We start from the raw sequence: 17965 nt of genomic DNA, 5'->3' as shown, positions 1-17965 counted from the left end.
TAAAAAAAATGCCTTTTATGGGAATTATTGATAAAGAAATGTGTTGAATGCACAAAGCTCAAACAGAAAATAATTGTCTGTGTAGACCAAATTTTATTTTATTTGGCTGTCATAAAGAAGACAATGCGAGACAAGGTAGGGCAAAAGGTAGAGGATTCCAGCTATGAACTTTATTTCCTTCTGCAACAGAGACAAAATTAAGAATTAACTTCTAATGTGGTTTACCCTTATAACATATACATAAAATTAAGTGTGCTTATTAATTAGATGATGACATGAATTACTGTTGTCAGTAATAGATGAGAAACAGCAAAGCAGGATATTAGTGTGCTTTCATTTACCTGGCAGACACATTGATTTCCTCTTTGATCTTTGGTGTCATTCCTTTGGCACATGTTCCACTTTGCCCTTCATCTGAATCTGAATTGGCTGGCATAACCCTCTGTCCTATTCGTTCAGTTCGGCCTAGTATGCGATGCAGGAGACCATGCACACAGCAATAAAAACTGATCTCAGCAAACAGAAAAATACACTTTGTATTTCAATGCAAATGCTGCATCTTTTGTAGATCAACAGCAAGTTAATTACCAGATATCTTACCTGTTTTATTGGGAGCCTTGCCTTTCGATATTGTTATAGTCTGAAGCTTATTCTGTAACGCAGAAACATCTGATCTAGGGGAGAACACTTGTTATAGGGATGCATCATCATAATTCCTTTAGTAATAGCAGTCTGTCAGATTGCTTGCCATGCTCGTCTACTCTAACCTCACCCCATTACTTTCACCTTGCATTTGACCTGAGCATGTCCTGAGGCCTCTGCAGTTTGAGAGCGTCGTCCTTCATCTGATAGCTGTCAATCATCCTCTCCAAGCACTGAAAATGGAGACAGATAGACACATATTCCAGAACATGTCACATAACATTAGATAAGCTTCAGCAGTCCAAATCATTATAGCCCAAGTACAGTTCAGAAGATTGTTTCAAGTGTAAAGTTTGTATCATTTGTTTGATGAGTGAAATCATTCAGGTCAAAGTGATTTGGGGGAGAGAAATGTGAGCTCTGAAATACCATATCTTTGCAGTACTTCTCTGTCAATCTGCGCATTGTTTCATCTCTTAGTTTTTCTAAAAAGGAAAGGAAAACTTGAGTAAGGTTTTAAAAAACCCTCCATTAGAACAACATCATGGAAGAGGGTCTTGTTCTGAAAAACATAAAATCAAACTTGCTAAGCAGGCCATGAATGTTGTGGACTTCCTCCCTTAGCTCAGCAATCTGCTCCCACAGGACTCTTCGACTGAAGAAACAGACAACATACACAGAAAAAAATGGAGAGGGAAATACATGTTATTACTGCATTAGCCCACTGAGCTAAAGTCTACTTATCATCATGCAAGTGTAGTTAACCAAAGTATCCCCACCACACCACACTTCAGACTGCCTTATCCAGATCTACCTGTGGTAGAGTTCCTGAGAGATGTGGTTGATGGCAGCCTGCCTCTGGATGTCTGAGGGGTGAGTGCTGGAGCAGGAGGCTTGGAGAGTAGGACAGGAGCAGGGAGAGTGGGACAGGAGGCTGCGCAGGTAGTGGAGCTCAGTGTAGACCTCACAGCGTAGGCCCTCAAAACGCTCCTCAAGGTGCTGGGCGGCAACATGTGCGGCCAAATGGTTCACCTCGGCTGGAGGAACAAGGACAGTTTATCTCATCTTTAAGTCGTTGTTATGACAGTGCTATTTAGCCCTTATGACAAAGGGTTCAACTCAAGTAAACAGTAATAATAATAATCAGGGAATCAAGAGTCAGGTGTGGTTCAGGCGTGATTGTGTTGTGTCCTCCCTTACATTGAAGGACTGCCATGGTATTGAGATTCTGGGTTCTCTCTGCCTCGTGCATGAATAGAGTTTTGCACAGGGAATCAATAGTCTACAAAACAACAAATATTAATTGAAACAATATCCCCTGAATAAAACAGTAACCAAAACAAGCCACCAAAGAAAACAGTAGACAATCGTGAATATGGGAAAAATACTACATTCTACAGGAAGCAGTTAGTCACCTTGGCTTGTGTTTCAACCTCTGACCTAATTTTTTCCACAACATCTCGGAGAGACTCCTGAGATTCACCTACTGCTACTAGAAGACAACTCAGTGAACAATGACCATGCAGTATTACACCAGGCATTGTCAAGTTATGTTAGTTTCTGATGATCACATTGACACAATAACACTTACACACCTTCAGCAGGAAGGGGCGGTGGTTCACACTGAAACAACAATCGACATTGTATTAAAAATCATTCTAACAAACTATTTTGGTACTGTATGACATTGAGTGCCAAATGTTTTTTCAACTCACCAACGCCCTCTTGTCGTCCATGTCAACTGACATGAGCTAAGTAAATTGTAAGTGGGTGGATAAAAACGGTGTCACAATGACAAGGCGGGGCCGTAAAAATCGATACGTTCTATCTCACTGATGATTGGTTCGTGGGTTATAACTCAACGTAATATTCATTCTGTGATAATGTGATTTGTAGATATTGCTTGGTGGGCGTGGTTAATGGAAATTGACGTTTGAGAGAGGAAGTGTTGTTCTAGTGTTCGATCAACGGGAGTTGCGAAGAGTGTTTCCCTTCAGTCAACATACCACATCCAGGTAGTTATTTTTCAGTTGAGTTTTTAAGGAAAAAATAAGACAAACAAGTGAAAAGCCACTTTTCCTCTCTTTGGAATGCACTGCAACACTACATGCGCGCAGTTGTGTAACTCACCTAACGTTAGCTACGAATTACTATGTTAGCTGACTAACGTCAGATGAGTTGTGCTAGCGAAATTTGTGGTTTATCTGACAAATGCCATTCCACTTATGGTTTCCAATTCCCAAAATGTGATATTGAATTAAGTATTTAATCCTCAATTAACAGTATATCATTTTTCGAATTTTTGTTTGTTAGATAGCTAGCTATCCAACTTTGAAGTATTAGTCTTAGTAAACTGGTCAGAACTCTTATCTCTCGAAGCCACTATCACTTGCATGCTAATCAAGCTTGCACGTGTAGACGGACCACTTTCCAGTCCTCAAATTATGCTGTTTGAAGGGGCTTCCAAAGGTCTTTGTTGAATTAGAGTGCTTTTGAGTGGGGATGTGTTTTTTGGTTTTATGTCCCCAATGCTGTAATGGAACTTAATAATTTATCTGGGTTGCTTGCTAACATTTATCTGGGACTTTTTCTCTTTTTGTCCCCCAGATTAATACCATGGTCACAGAAGGGGAGCCTACAGATTTGGTGAAAGTGCTGCACCTGCTGGTGCTGTCCTTTGCATGGGGAATGCAGTTGTGGGTCTCCTTTATAGCAGGTGATGATAGGGGATGAGCAGAGGAAATCTGTTAGATTGTAGGGTTTTGCAAACACTCGAAGTGGCATATCAAAAGAAGCCAAGATTAAGAACTTGAGGCACAGTATTTGTCTCCCCATTTCTCTCACTTACATTATCGCTTTTTCCCACCCACAGGTGTTGCACTGGTGAAGCAGGTAACACGGCACACCTTTGGGCTGGTGCAAAGCAAGCTGTTCCCTGTCTATTTCTATTGCCTACTGGGCAGTAACTTTGTCAGCCTTGCTGTGTATGCAGTCTACCACCCCAGAGAGCTGCTGGATTGGCACGAAAGCCTGCAGGTCATATCACATTCTATTTTGTAATTTAGGGCAGGATTCAATCTGTACCGCTGAAGCGTTACAGATTGCACAATCGACATGTAAAGATTATTTCCGATTTAGATAATGGTTGTATCTACATTATAGACGTCACCTATGTCATCGACAATTCTGAATAAAAATTGTTCTTCCCCTATAGATGGCTCTGTACTTTGTGGCAGTCATCATGGCAGGTCTAAATGCACAGTGGTTTGGCCCGTCTGCCACAGAGGTCATGTTCAAGCTGCGGGAAGTGGAGCAGGAGCATGGTCTGGGGAACCAAATAGGGATAGGGAGCCAGAGGGAAGCCTACGCCAAACTCAGGGACCAGGACCCCAAGTACAAGGCCTATAAGAGCACCTTTGGCCACTATCATGGCCTGTCCATCCTATGCAACCTGATTGGGTTTATCTGCACAACCACCAACATAGTGTACACAGCTCTCAATTTACACACCATTTAGAGATTGTGTATATGTAGCGTTTGGTGACAGGTTTTCATATTGTCTTTCAATGAGGGGATGTATGTATCAAGTGTCTCAGAGTAGGAATGCTGATGTAGGATTTTTGCCTTTAAATCACAATAAATAAGATTCCATAGGTTTCTGATCTGAACAATCAGATCAGCTCTGGAATAAAAATCTGAAAAGATCTGATGTGATTGGTCAAGACCAATTAGTGGGAAAAAAATATCAGAATTGGCTACTTGTGTAAACACAGCTTTAGGCATATTACATATGGGTCTGATCTTAGTTCAGCACTCCTAATGAGACGCTTGATGCATTCGGCTCCCGAACATAACGCTTAACCATATTTTTAAAATGTGCCTTTTTAATCTAATTGTTTCACCTGTCAATAGAAAACATAGCACACAATGTCAAAAGATTTCAACGTATTTTTGGTCTTTCCCTTGTCAAACCGGGAAAGGATGAATGTAATAAAATAAAATAAAAAATAATAATAACGTTAGTGATCCTCTTTTGATTTCCCTACAATTATTGTTCATTTTACATTGATGTACTTGAAGGGTAGAGCTGAAGTAGAATGTGCAGTGATCCTGATAATGTTTCAAAACGGAGGTTTAACACTTACACAGAACTTGTAGATACATTTTTTGTTGTTGTTGAAAAGCACAAGATTCTGGACTGTTATGAAATGGGACATTGTATTGCTTGTGACTTCCACTAGAGGGTAATGTCTGCAAAAAACCCTTTTTACTATCATTAGGTGGATATTTTTTAACAACATAACATTTAGCGCAGGGTTGTTGCACAGAATTATGTACTGTGAATAAATTACAATTATGGAAATTCCTACAAATAATGAATTCAATAGCACCAATAATATTGTTAAGTCATCTTTGATGTTGAAACAAGAAAAAAATAGATCAGTTTTAGTTGTTACCCTTGATGGAAGCAGGAAATGCACTCCTACAGTTTGAGCATTTTCTTTGGAAAATCAGGTGCAATACAGGGTCAATAACATGCAACATATTGAGACCAGACTACACAGTTGGTGCCCACCTCTTGAATAGACTGGTTCTAACTTCATTATTGTGATGTACATCATGTTAAAAAAAAAAAAAATAACAGCTTTGAATAAATGGACCGACCAGTGCTTTACTGGCAAGCCTGGGAGGAGAGGGATGTCTTAATAAAGTTAGAATATCACTAATGGATAACTGGACAGAACCCAAAACTAATGGTGTTTCAGAGTGAGTGAAAAGGCTTCTACAACCTACATGTTGTAATGTATTAGTCTGGTTGTTTTAGCTGTATGCATGTATGTATCTTTATTAGTGTTAATGTCAAACTACAATGTTGAGATTTTGACTCAAAACAGTTTACAGTGACAGATCATCAAGATGAAACCGTTTGGTATGGAAAGTACAGGGAGAGTGACAGTGTCATAAGAAATCTTGTATAGATTCCTTATCATGCCTATACTGTATGTCTCTCAGCAGTCTGGGCCACTCTTGGATCAGAAGGAAAGACTTCCTCTTGAGATGAGCCTTGTCAGTGGCACCAGGAAATGGCATTCTTTTAACTCCAGCAGCACAAGTTCACATACTCTCTGATTAGGTGAGATTTCAAGAGAAATCTCTCCCTATGTAATTAGAGGTAAACCAGGCCACCAATTCTGGAGTTTCTCTTGGAGTGAACTAACACTTTGTTTATTTATTTTTTTAAAGGAAAAGAGACCAAATTATTTACAGATATGCAGGTACACCACAACCAAACTCATTCACTCCCCATGTTACATTACCCAGATACCACAGCAGGTCAATGAGCCACAAACTGGTGGTATGGTGGATATGGTGCTGCTGGAAGTAAGCCGTGTGAACTAGAACACAAAGTACCCTTCATGTGCAGTAGTATCATTTTTTTTTCACACACTGCTGATTTCTGGAATTCCTAAGTAGTGACTATGAGCAAGTGTCTAAAACAGGATTTCCAAAACCCGGTCCTAGGTGCACGTTTTGTTTTCTTCCCTATCACTAACAACAGGATGTTGGTGGCTTTGATTATTTGAATCAGCTGAGTAGTGCTTGGGCAAAAAACAAAACGTGCACCTAAAGGGGGCCCCAAAACCGAGTTTGGGAAACCCTGGTCTAAAACACCAGGAAGTGTCAAGGATGTGCACTTATTCACTCATGGAAATAATTCTGATTTATTAACTGGTGGATGCTTTTCCAAAGTTGGCATACCATATCTGCACGAAAATGTTAACTTACACAACATTTTAGAATCTAAGCCCAGTGATCTCATTAGTGTATTTCTAATGATCTGCAACTCTGCATTATCAAATGTTGAGTTATACTTAATAAATTATGAGGTTGGCAGACTGCAGAGCATCTCTGAAGTTCAGATCAGAAGACTGACCCAGCTCAGAATATTCTCTATTTTATTCAACAATTTAATACACATTAACATCAGTCAAACACAAACATACTGTAAATGTTGCCTTGATTTGTGAAAACTCTTATTTCGAAACAGGCTAGAGCTGAGTGAGGGATCATAAAGTACAGGACATTTGCTCTCTGGAAGTGTGTGAGAGAGATTATAGCTGTGTGAATACTGTCGTGTGAGTGATCACAACACTGACTGCTGCGCTCTCGAAGGGTGCTCCTTTGTACACAAACGAGATCCGGGAGCTGCCTGTTCTATTCCGCAAACGCTCAGAGGAAAACGGCGAGGCAGAAAGCGGTGGGCGGAAAGAGAATTTAGGTTGTTGAAGACCCTAGGGAACTTTCACTCTTCACTTGAAAGGAAATAACATTGACGGTCAAAGTCAAAGAAATTCTGTTTCCATAGATTAGGTAAGTGGTTGGAAAAAGTTTGGTCAATATTTTCTGCGCCTTTGTCCAGCTTCCTTCATGTCCAAACGAAAATAATTTGCTGGGCATTATATTCTCGTTTACTTAACTCAATGTAATGTACACTGGACTTAGTTTGACATGTTTCTATAATGTGACAACAGGTTTTCGAGCCCTCGCCAATTAATCCTCGAGGCTCGAGCACCTGGTGCGATTTGAAGTACCGAAAGGACAAATTGTCAGCTATGGATTTTCTTCACCCCCATTCTCTTTCTAGGGTCTACTTTGGCAGTTCTATATCATATAGAGTTATAGCTGTCAAACTCTAGGCGGCATTTGCCTTATCCCTACAGTTTTCAGCCATTAGCTTCATCCACGACTCTCATGTGAACTAAAATCCCGACGCTGTGTTTCAACGTTTGGAAATGTCAAAACATCGCTTGCTGTGGCCTTTGTATTAGCGAGAAAGAATCCTTCAAATAAAAAAATGTACAGATCTATACAGCTATGGGTGCCTCCATCTGACAAAACTACACCTCCCGAGTTACGCTTACATACAGGTGTTCAGAGCACGTTCCATAGCTAATTAGCGCAGGTGGTTGCCTCTTATCTTCAGTAAACAAGCTCTGTAACATGGAGATATGGCCTTGTGGTAACATGGAGATATGGCCTTGTGGTAACACTAACCACAGGAGGTTGGTGGCACCTTAATTGGGGAGGACAGGCTCGTGCTAATGGCTGGAGTGGAATGGTTCAAATACATCAAACACATAGGTTCCATGTGTTTGATGCCATTCACTCCTTTCCAGCCATTATTATGAGTCGTCCTCCACTGACACTAACCCTATCAAGGTGTATCAATTCAACCTTTTTAAATGATTTCTCACTGATATGAAAGATAAGGTCCTTATGCTTCCAAAACAGATGCTTGTTAATGTTCAGATTGAGCATCAGGGCTCTTAACAAAACTCCCCCATACAGAAGATGCCTTTGTCCAATAACTTATGTGTAATGTAATGAAACTGAGAGTCATGATCAAGGGCTTATAGAGATGGAGAATGGACACTTGACAACTTTCAATATGATGGGTAGAGAGTGAGTTGACAAGTATAGGCCTACTTATTGTGCTATTCATTTGAGCTTGTCCAGGTATACTGAAACCACTACATTTTACTAACCTACTTCCTTCACCTATGTTTACGACCATTCTTTTATAGGGAACAGACAGCTGCCAACCAATCAAGAGTTAATTTCCTATAACAGCCAGGGACCTTACTCTGTAAACAGTGCCAGCTGAGAGACCACAATAGGCCTATTCACCATAATGGACTCTTTTATTTGTTTTACAGAACTAATGCTTCTCCAGTGCATAAAAAATTACTCCCATTTCAACTCTACTAAGTGGAGGCCTGTTCTGTGATGACAGTGATGTAAAATCTGTCCCGTCAGAGATGTACCCGATTATTGTGGCAGATGGTGTGGCATGCCAGTATTAAATTCATCACCCACTGGTCAAAGTAATCTAATGCTACTTGTCCACAAACAGTTTTGGCCATGTGTTTCTCAACACTTCAGCATTCAGTAACTTTGGTCTCTAATATCTTAGAATAATTTGGACATTATGACTGCAGCATTGGGATGGATTATGTAATATTTTTATTGTACAATTGGATATTGAATTGAGTGATATTGGATATTGTAGGCTACTCATTGCCTCAGCAGCACAACAGTTGTCACAGATTTAGGGTAGAAAAACAGTTTCCCCAAATATTATTTTGCCTTAAGACTTCTTGAGCCACAGTGTAAATGTGCATGATGTGACCAGGATTTAGCAGGCTTATGTTCTGAGAGGAAAACAACATTTGATCCAATGGGTTTCCCGCATATTCTTTGTACACACAGTGTGAGACCTATGATCCAATGACTTCAGACCCACAAAGCAATGGTCAGATGAAAGTTTGATCTTTACAAAATCCTTTTGGCCTTTACATCATGCATTTGCCTTATTTAACACATTTACCGCACAGATCATCCCCCATGTTAAAAGTAAGGGGCAGTGACTCACTCTCACACCCCTATAATCTCGGTGGGCACAAACATGGAATCATAGATACAGCTTCAACAAGAGATTTTCTTTGCCCCACAATAGGGTCTGTGAACTAAAGGTCGACCGATTAATCGGAATGGCCAATTTAATTAGGGCCGATTTCAAGTTTTCATAACAATCGGTAATCAGCATTTATGGACACCGATCATGGCCGATTACATTGCACTCCACGAGGAGACTGCGTGCCAGGCTGGCTACCTGTTATGCGATTGCAGCAAGGAGCCAAGGTAAGATGCTAGCTAGCATTAAACGTATCTTATAAAAAAAAACAAATCTTAACATAATCACTAGTTAACTACACATGGTTGATGATATTACTAGTTTATCTAGCTTGTCCTGCGTTGCATATAATCGATGCGGTGCCTGTTAATTTATCATTGAATCACAGCCTACTTCGCCAAACAGGTGATTTAACAAGCGCATTCGCGAAAAAAGCACTGTCGTTGCACCAATGTGTACCTAACCATAAACATCAACGCCTTTCTTAAAATCAATACATAAGTATATATTTTTAAACGTGCATATTTAGTTAATATTGCCTGCTAACATGAATTTCTTTTAACTAGGAAAATTGTGTCACTTCTCTTGCGTTCTGTGCAACAGAGTCAGGGTATATGCAGCAGTTTGGGCCGCCTTGCTCGTTGCGAACTGTGTGAAGACCATTTCTTCCTAACAAAGACAGCCATCTTCGCCAAACGGGGGATGATTTAACAAAAGCGCATTTGCGAAAAAATGCACAATCGTTGCATGAATGTACCTAACCATAAACATCAATGCCTTTCTTAAAATCAATACACAGAAGTATATTTTTTTTAACCTGCATATTTAGTTAAAAGAAATTAATGTTAGCAGGCACTAAACTAATTTGCCAGAATTTTACATAATTATGACATAACATTGAAGGTTGTGCAATGTAACAGCAATATTTAGACTTATGGATGCCGTTAGATAAAATACGGAACGGTTCTGTATTTCACTGAAGGAATAAACGTTTTGTTTTCGAAATTATAGTTTCCGGATTTGACCATATTAATGACCTAAGGCTCGTATTTCTGTGTGTTATTATATTATAATTAAGTGTATGATTTGATAGAGCAGTCTGACTGAGCGGTGGTAGGCACCAGCAGGCTCGTAAACATTCATTCAAACAGCACTTTACTGCGTTTGCCAGCAGCTCTTCGCAATGCTTCAAGCATTGCGCTGTTTATGACTTCAAGCCTATCAACTCCCGAGATTAGGCTGGCAATACTAAAGTACCTATTAGAACATCCAATAGTCAAAGGTATATGAAAGACAAATGGTATAGAGAGAAATAGTCCTATAATAACTACAACCTAAAACTTCTTGCCTGGGAATATTGAAGCCTCATATGAAAGCTGGTGGTTCCTTTTAACATGTTCTCATGTTCTGAGCAAGGAACTTACACGTTAGCTTTTTTACATGGCACATATTGCACTTTTACTTTCTTCTCCAACACTTTGTTTTTGCATTATTTAAACCAAATTGAACATTATTTCATTATTTATTTGAGACTAAATAGATTTTATTGATGTATTATATTAAGTAAAAAAAGTGTTCATTGTTCATTCAGTATTGTTGTAATTGTCATTATTACAAATATATATATACAAATTGTTCGATTAATCGGTATCGGCTTTTTTGGTCCTCCAATAATCGGTATCGGTGTTGAAAAATCCTAATCGGTCAACCTCTACTGTGGACCGTCCTCTACATTCCCCTTTGTTGTTAAATATCACTTCTTCTTAAGATGGCCATGCTGAGCTAGCTGGCCTGTCACACTAATGGGCCTGGCGGCTATGTTCTGGACCGGTTTCCAAGGAGACAGTCCTCATCAGAGGGAAGCTGTGGTGTGCAGCCCTGATTGTTCAGCTGAGGACGAGGGGGGAGACCATGGACTCTCCTTTCACGCCCATTCCTTGCAGTCATTACACCCACTTTCAGGAACGAGTGACAGACACTAAAAGGTCTTTATGGTGTGCAATTTGATACCCAGTGGCAGATGCTGCAGCCTGCAAGTGACTGAGTCATAATAGCTATGACGAGCAGGTTTTGAAAACTCCCCGCAACCTTTCATTACTGGATCATAACAATTTAGGGGACTGGGCCTGGCCTGTTGATTTTACCTACCAACTGTTGAGTTGTAATGGTATGAAATTCAAAGACTCATATCAAATGTTATTATTCACATGCGCCGACTACAACAGGTGTAGACCTTAGTGAAATGCTTACTTACGAGCCCCTAACCTGATGATTTGGTGTTTAATTCACCCTGAGCTGAAGTATCACCTCTCACACCTCTGCCTTCCCCTCTAGATGGCGTCAGTGAATGACTCTCGCCTTCAGCAGCAGCCTGCCCAGAAGGATGCGGCTGACCAGAACTTTGACTACATGTTCAAGCTGCTGATCATTGGCAACAGCAGTGTGGGGAAGACCAGCTTCCTGTTCCGCTATGCTGATGACTCCTTCACCTCAGCCTTTGTCTCCACCGTGGGCATAGACTTCAAGGTCAAGACCGTCTTCCGCAATGAGAAAAGGATAAAGCTACAGATATGGGTGAGTTAGCCTTATGCATTTTGTAACACATGCCAGCTATGGTCTCTACAACATGACTACCACCTTTGTGCCACATTTCTGCCATCATAGTGGACTCTCATACACATCCCATCAAGATGAAAGTTGTCTTCTGTATTAAACCAGAATATAAATCCATAGGCCAAATCCTTCGCTATTGAATTGAGTTTTTATGACAGATGGCTGATAATTCTATAGTGGGTCAATCACCAACTTTCATCTGCAAGGCCCTTGCATTTTACACAGTGGTGTAAAAATGCTTTGAAGTACTAAAGTCATTGTTTGGGGATACTTTACTTTACAATTAATTTGACAAATTTTACTCAATTTTATTACAAAGAAAATATGTACTCTTTTACTCCCATACACTTTCCTTGACACCCAAAAGTATACATTACATTTCGAATGCTCAGTCAGGGCATCAATATGGTCCAATTCACACACCTATCAATATAACGCCTCTGGTGGACTCACTAAACACAAATACTACATTTTTAAAAGATGTTGGAGTGTGCCCCTGGCTTTCTGTAAATCATGCCATCGGGTTTGCTTAATATAAGGAATTAGATTTATAGCATGTCATTTTTTACCTTTACTCAAGTATGACAATTTAGTATTTTTTCCACCACTGTAATTTAAGTACATTTAAAACCAGACACTTTAAGTCTTAAGTAGTATTTTACTGGGTGACTTTCACTGGAGTCATTTTCTATTGAGGTATCTTTGCTTTTACTCAAGTATGACAATTTTAGTACTTTTTCCACCAATGATTTTACCCTCTGTCTCTCTTGTATGTTTTGCTGAAAACTTGGTTTCTCATCTCAAGCTACTGCAATGTGTTGCTGCTGCTTGCACCACATGCTCTAGAGACTTGAAGGCTGTGTTTGGACAGGCAGACCAATTCTGATCCATTTTCCACTTATTGGTCTTTTGACCAACCACATCAGATCTTTTTCAGAGCTGAACTGATTGGTAAAAAGAACTGATTCGAAAAAAAATATCAGGTTCTGTGGAAATACTTGAATTACAGGGCTACCAGATTTGTACTATTTATTTCTATGTAGCCTCGTCCCCTGACGTCTGAAAGTGTTTCAAGGCAAACTATTTTCACGTACAGTGAATGCTGTTTAAACAAGACAAACATCCTATATGGTATTGTATTCAATCAAGATGAATCAGCAGCAACCGTGTCCACACCAATGTACACACCAATGTACACACCGAAACCAAGCTGACTGACGCACTGACCCTGTTTCCACCTAGGACACGTAATTTGGCTTAATGTCGTCAGTGGTGGCTGGGATCACTGAATGCCATCTGATGAGTTTCAAATCAGAGAAGAATAAAATCCTCCTCAGTTTGCCTCATACATTGGAGGTGTGGAAGTAGCAACCATGTCCAATAAATGAGTCCTGGCTTCGAGAGCAAGTGTACAGTTAATGAACAACCCTATGTGGATGGCCAGGGGCGTTTAATCCACAGTGTCCTGTTTTCACTCAAACCCTCTGAGCCTCGCCACTCTATGAAGAGTGTACAGGTGGTGCCCTGTCCACACTGCTGCAAGCTTTCCTCCGCGTGTGTGGCATGAGAAAGGCTTGAAATGATTTTTTTATCATGGTTTTAAAAATGAGTTTAATTTGAAGCCTTCTATAGTACCATTATGGTTCTACTTTCTCAACATGAACCATACTGTTTATTCTAGGAGGATACACAACATGGCAATATGTTAACTGCACAATGACACACCTGGTGTCGGAACCACAAAGCCCAGGGCTTAGAGTGTGTCCCTGTTTTGTGTGGGCGGCAGGACCAGGTGACGCATGCTGAGAAGGGTCCTAGTGACATCAATGGCTCTGACCCCCAACCATTTTACACTCATTGTCATCATGCATATGCTTTTGGACAGTATTTTCTTTACTTGGTGTATAGATAGTTATGGAGACAGTGTATTTGGTTAGTGCTACTGTAAGATCCATTACCCTGCCAAATATTTGATAATGTCTGCACATATCAGGTAAGATATGCATCTGGTATCCTTCATTCATAAATGAAACAAAAATGACCCTGAGATGACGCAGACTCTCCTTCTGGGTAAGGTCATTTAACAGAAGTACACCGCTGCGGATACACCGACTCACACACTTATAGAGCACTTGTCTCTCTAGCCCGGCACCTGCTCTAAGATAAGAACCGCTCTATTTCTTGCAATCTCTAAATCGGTGGCAGTTCGTTCGGGCTGACTACCTTGCACACTATTAGCCCTAATGAAACATTCATAAACACCCCCCCCCCACTATTCAGTGATGTAAAGTCCTCCAATGCAAATGAGGGACCCAGGCCAGGTTACCAAGCGACGGCCAAGGATAGTTGCCGTGCCAATTTAATCCCCTCACCTGCGTGACAATTTTTTTTCACGTTAACCTTTTCTAGGGAAGCAACTCTGACATCACACTCAACCTCTACTTAATTGAAAGATGTTTCTGATAAACAGGTCTCTACAGCACCAGAGAGCTGTTATCGACATCTGACGCTCTCCGTGTTCTTTTTGTTCTTACTGGGTTTTTGTTAGTGGGCCAGGGTTTGTTGTTTGACAAGAAGTTATGTTGACGGACTTGGCAAATGTAGATGTTAGTCTGTTTAATCATGTATCTGACACTTTCATTTCTAATAGTCTGAAGTTAACAGTGGCTTTGGGTGGGAAGGTTTAGGCTGATAGGACAATTTAATGGACAAAGCACTATCACAGAAATGTTTATTTATATCAATTTTGTATGTTCAAAAAAAAAAAGATGAATTGTAGTCTTTTCTAGACCTGCTGAATATTTACAAGCGTATACACACACACATTCACCTCTAGCATCTCAAGTCTGTAGTTCTTAGTCAATATTGCCCCCTTCTGGTCTCACAAAATACCACACAATTTAACATGTTCCCAAACCCAACCCTTAAAGAATGACCAGCCATCTTGTTCCCCACAGGACACAGCGGGACAGGAGCGCTACCGTACCATCACCACAGCCTACTACAGAGGAGCCATGGGCTTCCTGCTCATGTATGACATCACCAACCAGGACTCCTTCAACGCAGTTCAGGACTGGTGAGTGAAAGGTTCCATCATTTCCATATTGACCCTGCTGCCTTCTCAGACTGTGCATTCGTCTACTCTCACCTCGGCCATACAGGGCAACTCAGATTAAGACATACTCTTGGGACAACGCACAGGTGATCCTGGTGGGAAACAAGTGTGAACTGGAGGATGACAGGCTAGTCCCCACAGAGGATAGCCAGAGACTGGCCAAAGATCTTGGTGAGTACCATCCACAACAGCATGCAGTCTTCGCAAAGACTATACACCAAGAGTTCACACTACCACAGCATACTGACCTCATGAGAACACACAGATATAGCAGGGGACACCGAACACTTAAGCCTAAATATCTCATCTGCTTTTCTTGAAATCTCTCCACAGTAAGTAATTACTCTACTCAATTTCCCCGTCTCTGTCTGGCAGGGTTCCAGTTCTTCGAGGCCAGTGCCAAGGACAACATCAACGTGAAGCAGGTGTTTGAACGGCTGGTAGACGTCATCTGTGAGAAGATGAACGAGAGCATGGGCGGAGATGCCAACCTGTTGTCCAATCACAGGAGCACCAGTCTACAGGACTCACCTCCAGAGAACCATGGGGGCTGTGGCTGCTAAATCCCGCCTCATTTCTCCTCACAGCCCCACACCAAACCCCGTCACTGTGCCTGAAGTATAGAGAGTACACCTCTCACATACACCCCAATCTCACACCCCCTAACACAGCCACTGCAGTGAAAACCATAAAGCAGCTAGCTGAGAGCCATCGGTCCCCTCCCCTCCGTCCATCCAGTGTTATTCCACATATCCCCTGTTCTAGTTTCTGTATTCCCTGAAAAGGCCCCATCTCTCTTGTGTACTGTGCCCCCTCCCCCCCGGCCTCTACCACATGGCATCCCCTCTGCTCTTCTGGCACAAAAAAAATGTAAGTACTGTATTTATTGTGAGAAACCTTTTTAATGGCTTTATTTTTAAAGCAAAGCTAGTTCAAATCAGCTTAAAGAAGTGCCAATGTGAAGAAGATTTGTCATAATGAAATAGTTTCCAGTAGTCATTATTTTAGGTCATTGTTGTGTTCAGAGTTTAATGAATGAAAATATAATAGTTTAAGACTCAAACAGAGCAGAAGGTGCTTTTGTTTTGGATGCCCCCTGGCTAGATGCTCTGCTTCGAATGTATTCATTGGACTAAACTTCTCAGAATCCAAAAGCGGACAGAAAACGGCACCCCAAAACCTGATAAAATTATACAATAAAAATCCACGTTTTCTGTCATAACCTTGGTCAAAATCTAGATGGAACTGTTATTAATGAAGATGACATCATCCAGACAATCACAAAACTGAGTTATTCTGCTGCTTTGGCCTTTTGCTTCCTTATTTACATGACCTCCATGCTTTACTCTGTGATACTGAAGATGCTATTGTGCCATGTCCTCAGAATAATTGTGCACTACTATTCTTGAGACTTTAACTACTACTGCTTATGGGAAAGAGAAGGTGAAAAAGTATGAGATTCTGTTCCAAACAATGTTAGAGCAATGTTGTGCTCCAGGATGTTTGTCTGGGAGGAAGTCGTATAACACTAGTGACACTGACACGCGTCATGTGATCTGTTCTGGCATGTCCTCACTCACCCCTCTGTGCCTCCACTTCCTACTCATTGTTCTTACACTTTCCAACCCGATTGCACAAGGCTTCAACAGTGTCCTGTAATCTGGATGTGCCAGTGTAAACTGCCTGCATTACTTGCATGATGTTACTGTACTGTTCTTACATCTAAGTTACTGTCTATGAAGTAGCCTAATTAAAGTGTAGTGATTGGCCAAGCATGACACCCATGCTAATTCATTTTCCAAATCATATGCTTAAACAGAAAGACAAATGGTCCACCTAAAGCATGTACAGTACATTCCATTGTACTGCTTGGATGGCTTCAGTAGAAAAAATATGCATGTCTCTACAACTGGACTGAGGAGACATGTATCTCCCCGTTCTCCGACCTTCTGTTACTCACAGACACTGCCATTTCCCTATCACTAGCCCCACACTGTTCACTGGCAATCAGTTAGGGACAGGCACTGTCTCTGCATGATAGCAGCCTTATGTTTTTACGCTAAAGCTGAGGGGTTGGGTCAAAGCCCGCCAAAAGTATTCATGAGCACCTACTTTCTCCAATTGCTTATCACAAAGACACCTATCCACCTGGATGCACAGCTGATGCTGACTCGCTGTTTGATATTAGCCGGCTGATTTGTATCAAGTGATTTCCCCTGTTCATCTCCTACCACAAGCAAGTGGTCTTGTTGTGGTGTGAAACACTTTACTGGAGACTTAACCGTTAACCTTTTATAGCTGTGTAAAAACACTATACCCACATTACATCTGCATTATGCCCAAGTTGTAAAGCTTTCTCCTGGGTGGTGTTTGTCAGTGTATTTAAATTGTGTTTTTCTTTCTGCTGCTGAAGGTAACTGGATTGAAAGTAGTGAGGTTTTACTGAAAGTCCTGAGGAGGACTTCTCTAAATCACATGCTGATGCACTGATACCCAGTTTATCTAAATACTTCAATGTCAGTTGGTTAAAAGGACCCATAACATATTTTTTGATAATTATGTTAATCTGAAGTTGTAAGTGAATAATTTTATCCTTTAAATTTTTTTCTGTGGAATTGGTTCGTTTTTGTGTAGTCTGGCATTCCATAGTTTATATAGGAGGTTTGTTATATTATTAAGGGGAACTATACTGTTGTCTTAATGTATATTTGTTTTGTTGCTATTTAAGGCTCTCTGTTTGATGGAAAATCTTATTAGAAAAGGCATATACATTGAATGTGTTTATGAAAATAAAGACTTCATTACAAAATATAAATTCTGAGTTGTTGTTTTATTGTGCAATCCTTATGCTAAATCATTTAGATGATTAGAACTTGTGAAAGCACAACATCTATGCATTCAAGCGGACAAAGGCTTGAGACCCATGTTCTACGTGGTTAGGTTAGTCTTCATGGTGAGATCATCTATAATTTATGGCCTTACGTCCTACCTCCCTTCCCATTTGGATAAGGGGGGGTTGTGGTCTTTTTTTATCTAACGACACAGAAAACCACACTGCTGTGGTCCTCCTCAACAATAAGAGGTTTCCTGGTGCCCTTTCCTGTCACCTACCAGTTACC

General features: G+C 40.7%; 3 protein-coding genes across 4 annotated transcripts; 2 read left to right on the top strand and 1 right to left on the bottom strand.

The window, feature by feature from the left end:
• Positions 1-73: 73 nt before the first annotated feature.
• Positions 74-2468, bottom strand: LOC139565389 (uncharacterized). Of its 2 annotated transcripts, none has more exons than XM_071385686.1 (11): positions 2358-2468; positions 2238-2265; positions 2058-2134; positions 1843-1924; positions 1457-1679; positions 1230-1297; positions 1072-1127; positions 787-875; positions 601-674; positions 342-465; positions 74-180 (listed from the first exon to the last, which is right to left on the bottom strand). In XM_071385686.1, exons 1-11 carry the CDS (start codon positions 2388-2390, stop codon positions 171-173), a joined length of 864 nt encoding a protein of 287 aa, XP_071241787.1. In that variant the 5' UTR covers positions 2391-2468; the 3' UTR covers positions 74-170. The 2 variants fall into 2 exon arrangements, with proteins under 2 accessions (XP_071241787.1, XP_071241788.1); XM_071385687.1 differs by having other exon boundaries at positions 74-177.
• Positions 2469-2527: 59 nt separating this feature from the next.
• On the top strand, positions 2528-4668 carry LOC139565390 (transmembrane protein 205-like). Its single transcript, XM_071385688.1, has 4 exons — positions 2528-2657; positions 3250-3358; positions 3515-3678; positions 3857-4668. The coding sequence occupies exons 2-4, from the start codon at positions 3259-3261 to the stop codon at positions 4157-4159; spliced, it is 567 nt and encodes a 188-aa protein (XP_071241789.1). The 5' UTR covers positions 2528-2657; positions 3250-3258; the 3' UTR covers positions 4160-4668.
• Positions 4669-6745: 2077 nt separating this feature from the next.
• Positions 6746-17661, top strand: LOC139565181 (ras-related protein Rab-3D-like). Its single transcript, XM_071385327.1, has 5 exons — positions 6746-7014; positions 11453-11692; positions 14689-14807; positions 14893-15017; positions 15222-17661. The coding sequence occupies exons 2-5, from the start codon at positions 11453-11455 to the stop codon at positions 15407-15409; spliced, it is 672 nt and encodes a 223-aa protein (XP_071241428.1). The 5' UTR covers positions 6746-7014; the 3' UTR covers positions 15410-17661.
• Positions 17662-17965: the final 304 nt, after the last annotated feature.

Source organism: Salvelinus alpinus, chromosome 36, assembly GCF_045679555.1.
Source record: "Salvelinus alpinus chromosome 36, SLU_Salpinus.1, whole genome shotgun sequence".
Lineage (NCBI taxonomy): Eukaryota > Metazoa > Chordata > Actinopteri > Salmoniformes > Salmonidae > Salvelinus > Salvelinus alpinus.
Note: the sequence above shows the minus strand (reverse complement) of the source record. Positions and strands in the feature narration are given on the sequence as shown.

Excerpts from the sequence above, each read along its gene's own strand:
- LOC139565389 (XM_071385686.1), bottom strand. The coding sequence starts at position 2,390 with ATGTCAGTTGACATGGACGACAAGAGGGCGTTG. Across the intron at positions 2,135-2,237 it reads ACCGCCCCTTCCTGCTGAAG|TAGCAGTAGGTGAATCTCAG; the intron begins GTGTGTAAGTGT and ends GTTGTCTTCTAG. Across the intron at positions 876-1,071 it reads AGAAGTACTGCAAAGATATG|TGCTTGGAGAGGATGATTGA; the intron begins GTATTTCAGAGC and ends CTCCATTTTCAG.
- LOC139565390 (XM_071385688.1), top strand. The coding sequence starts at position 3,259 with ATGGTCACAGAAGGGGAGCCTACAGATTTGGTGAAAGTGCTGCACCTG. Across the intron at positions 3,359-3,514 it reads GTGGGTCTCCTTTATAGCAG|GTGTTGCACTGGTGAAGCAG; the intron begins GTGATGATAGGG and ends TCCCACCCACAG. Across the intron at positions 3,679-3,856 it reads ATTGGCACGAAAGCCTGCAG|ATGGCTCTGTACTTTGTGGC; the intron begins GTCATATCACAT and ends CTTCCCCTATAG.
- LOC139565181 (XM_071385327.1), top strand. The coding sequence starts at position 11,453 with ATGGCGTCAGTGAATGACTCTCGCCTTCAGCAGCAGCCTGCCCAGAAG. Across the intron at positions 11,693-14,688 it reads GGATAAAGCTACAGATATGG|GACACAGCGGGACAGGAGCG; the intron begins GTGAGTTAGCCT and ends TGTTCCCCACAG. Across the intron at positions 14,808-14,892 it reads TTCAACGCAGTTCAGGACTG|GGCAACTCAGATTAAGACAT; the intron begins GTGAGTGAAAGG and ends TCGGCCATACAG.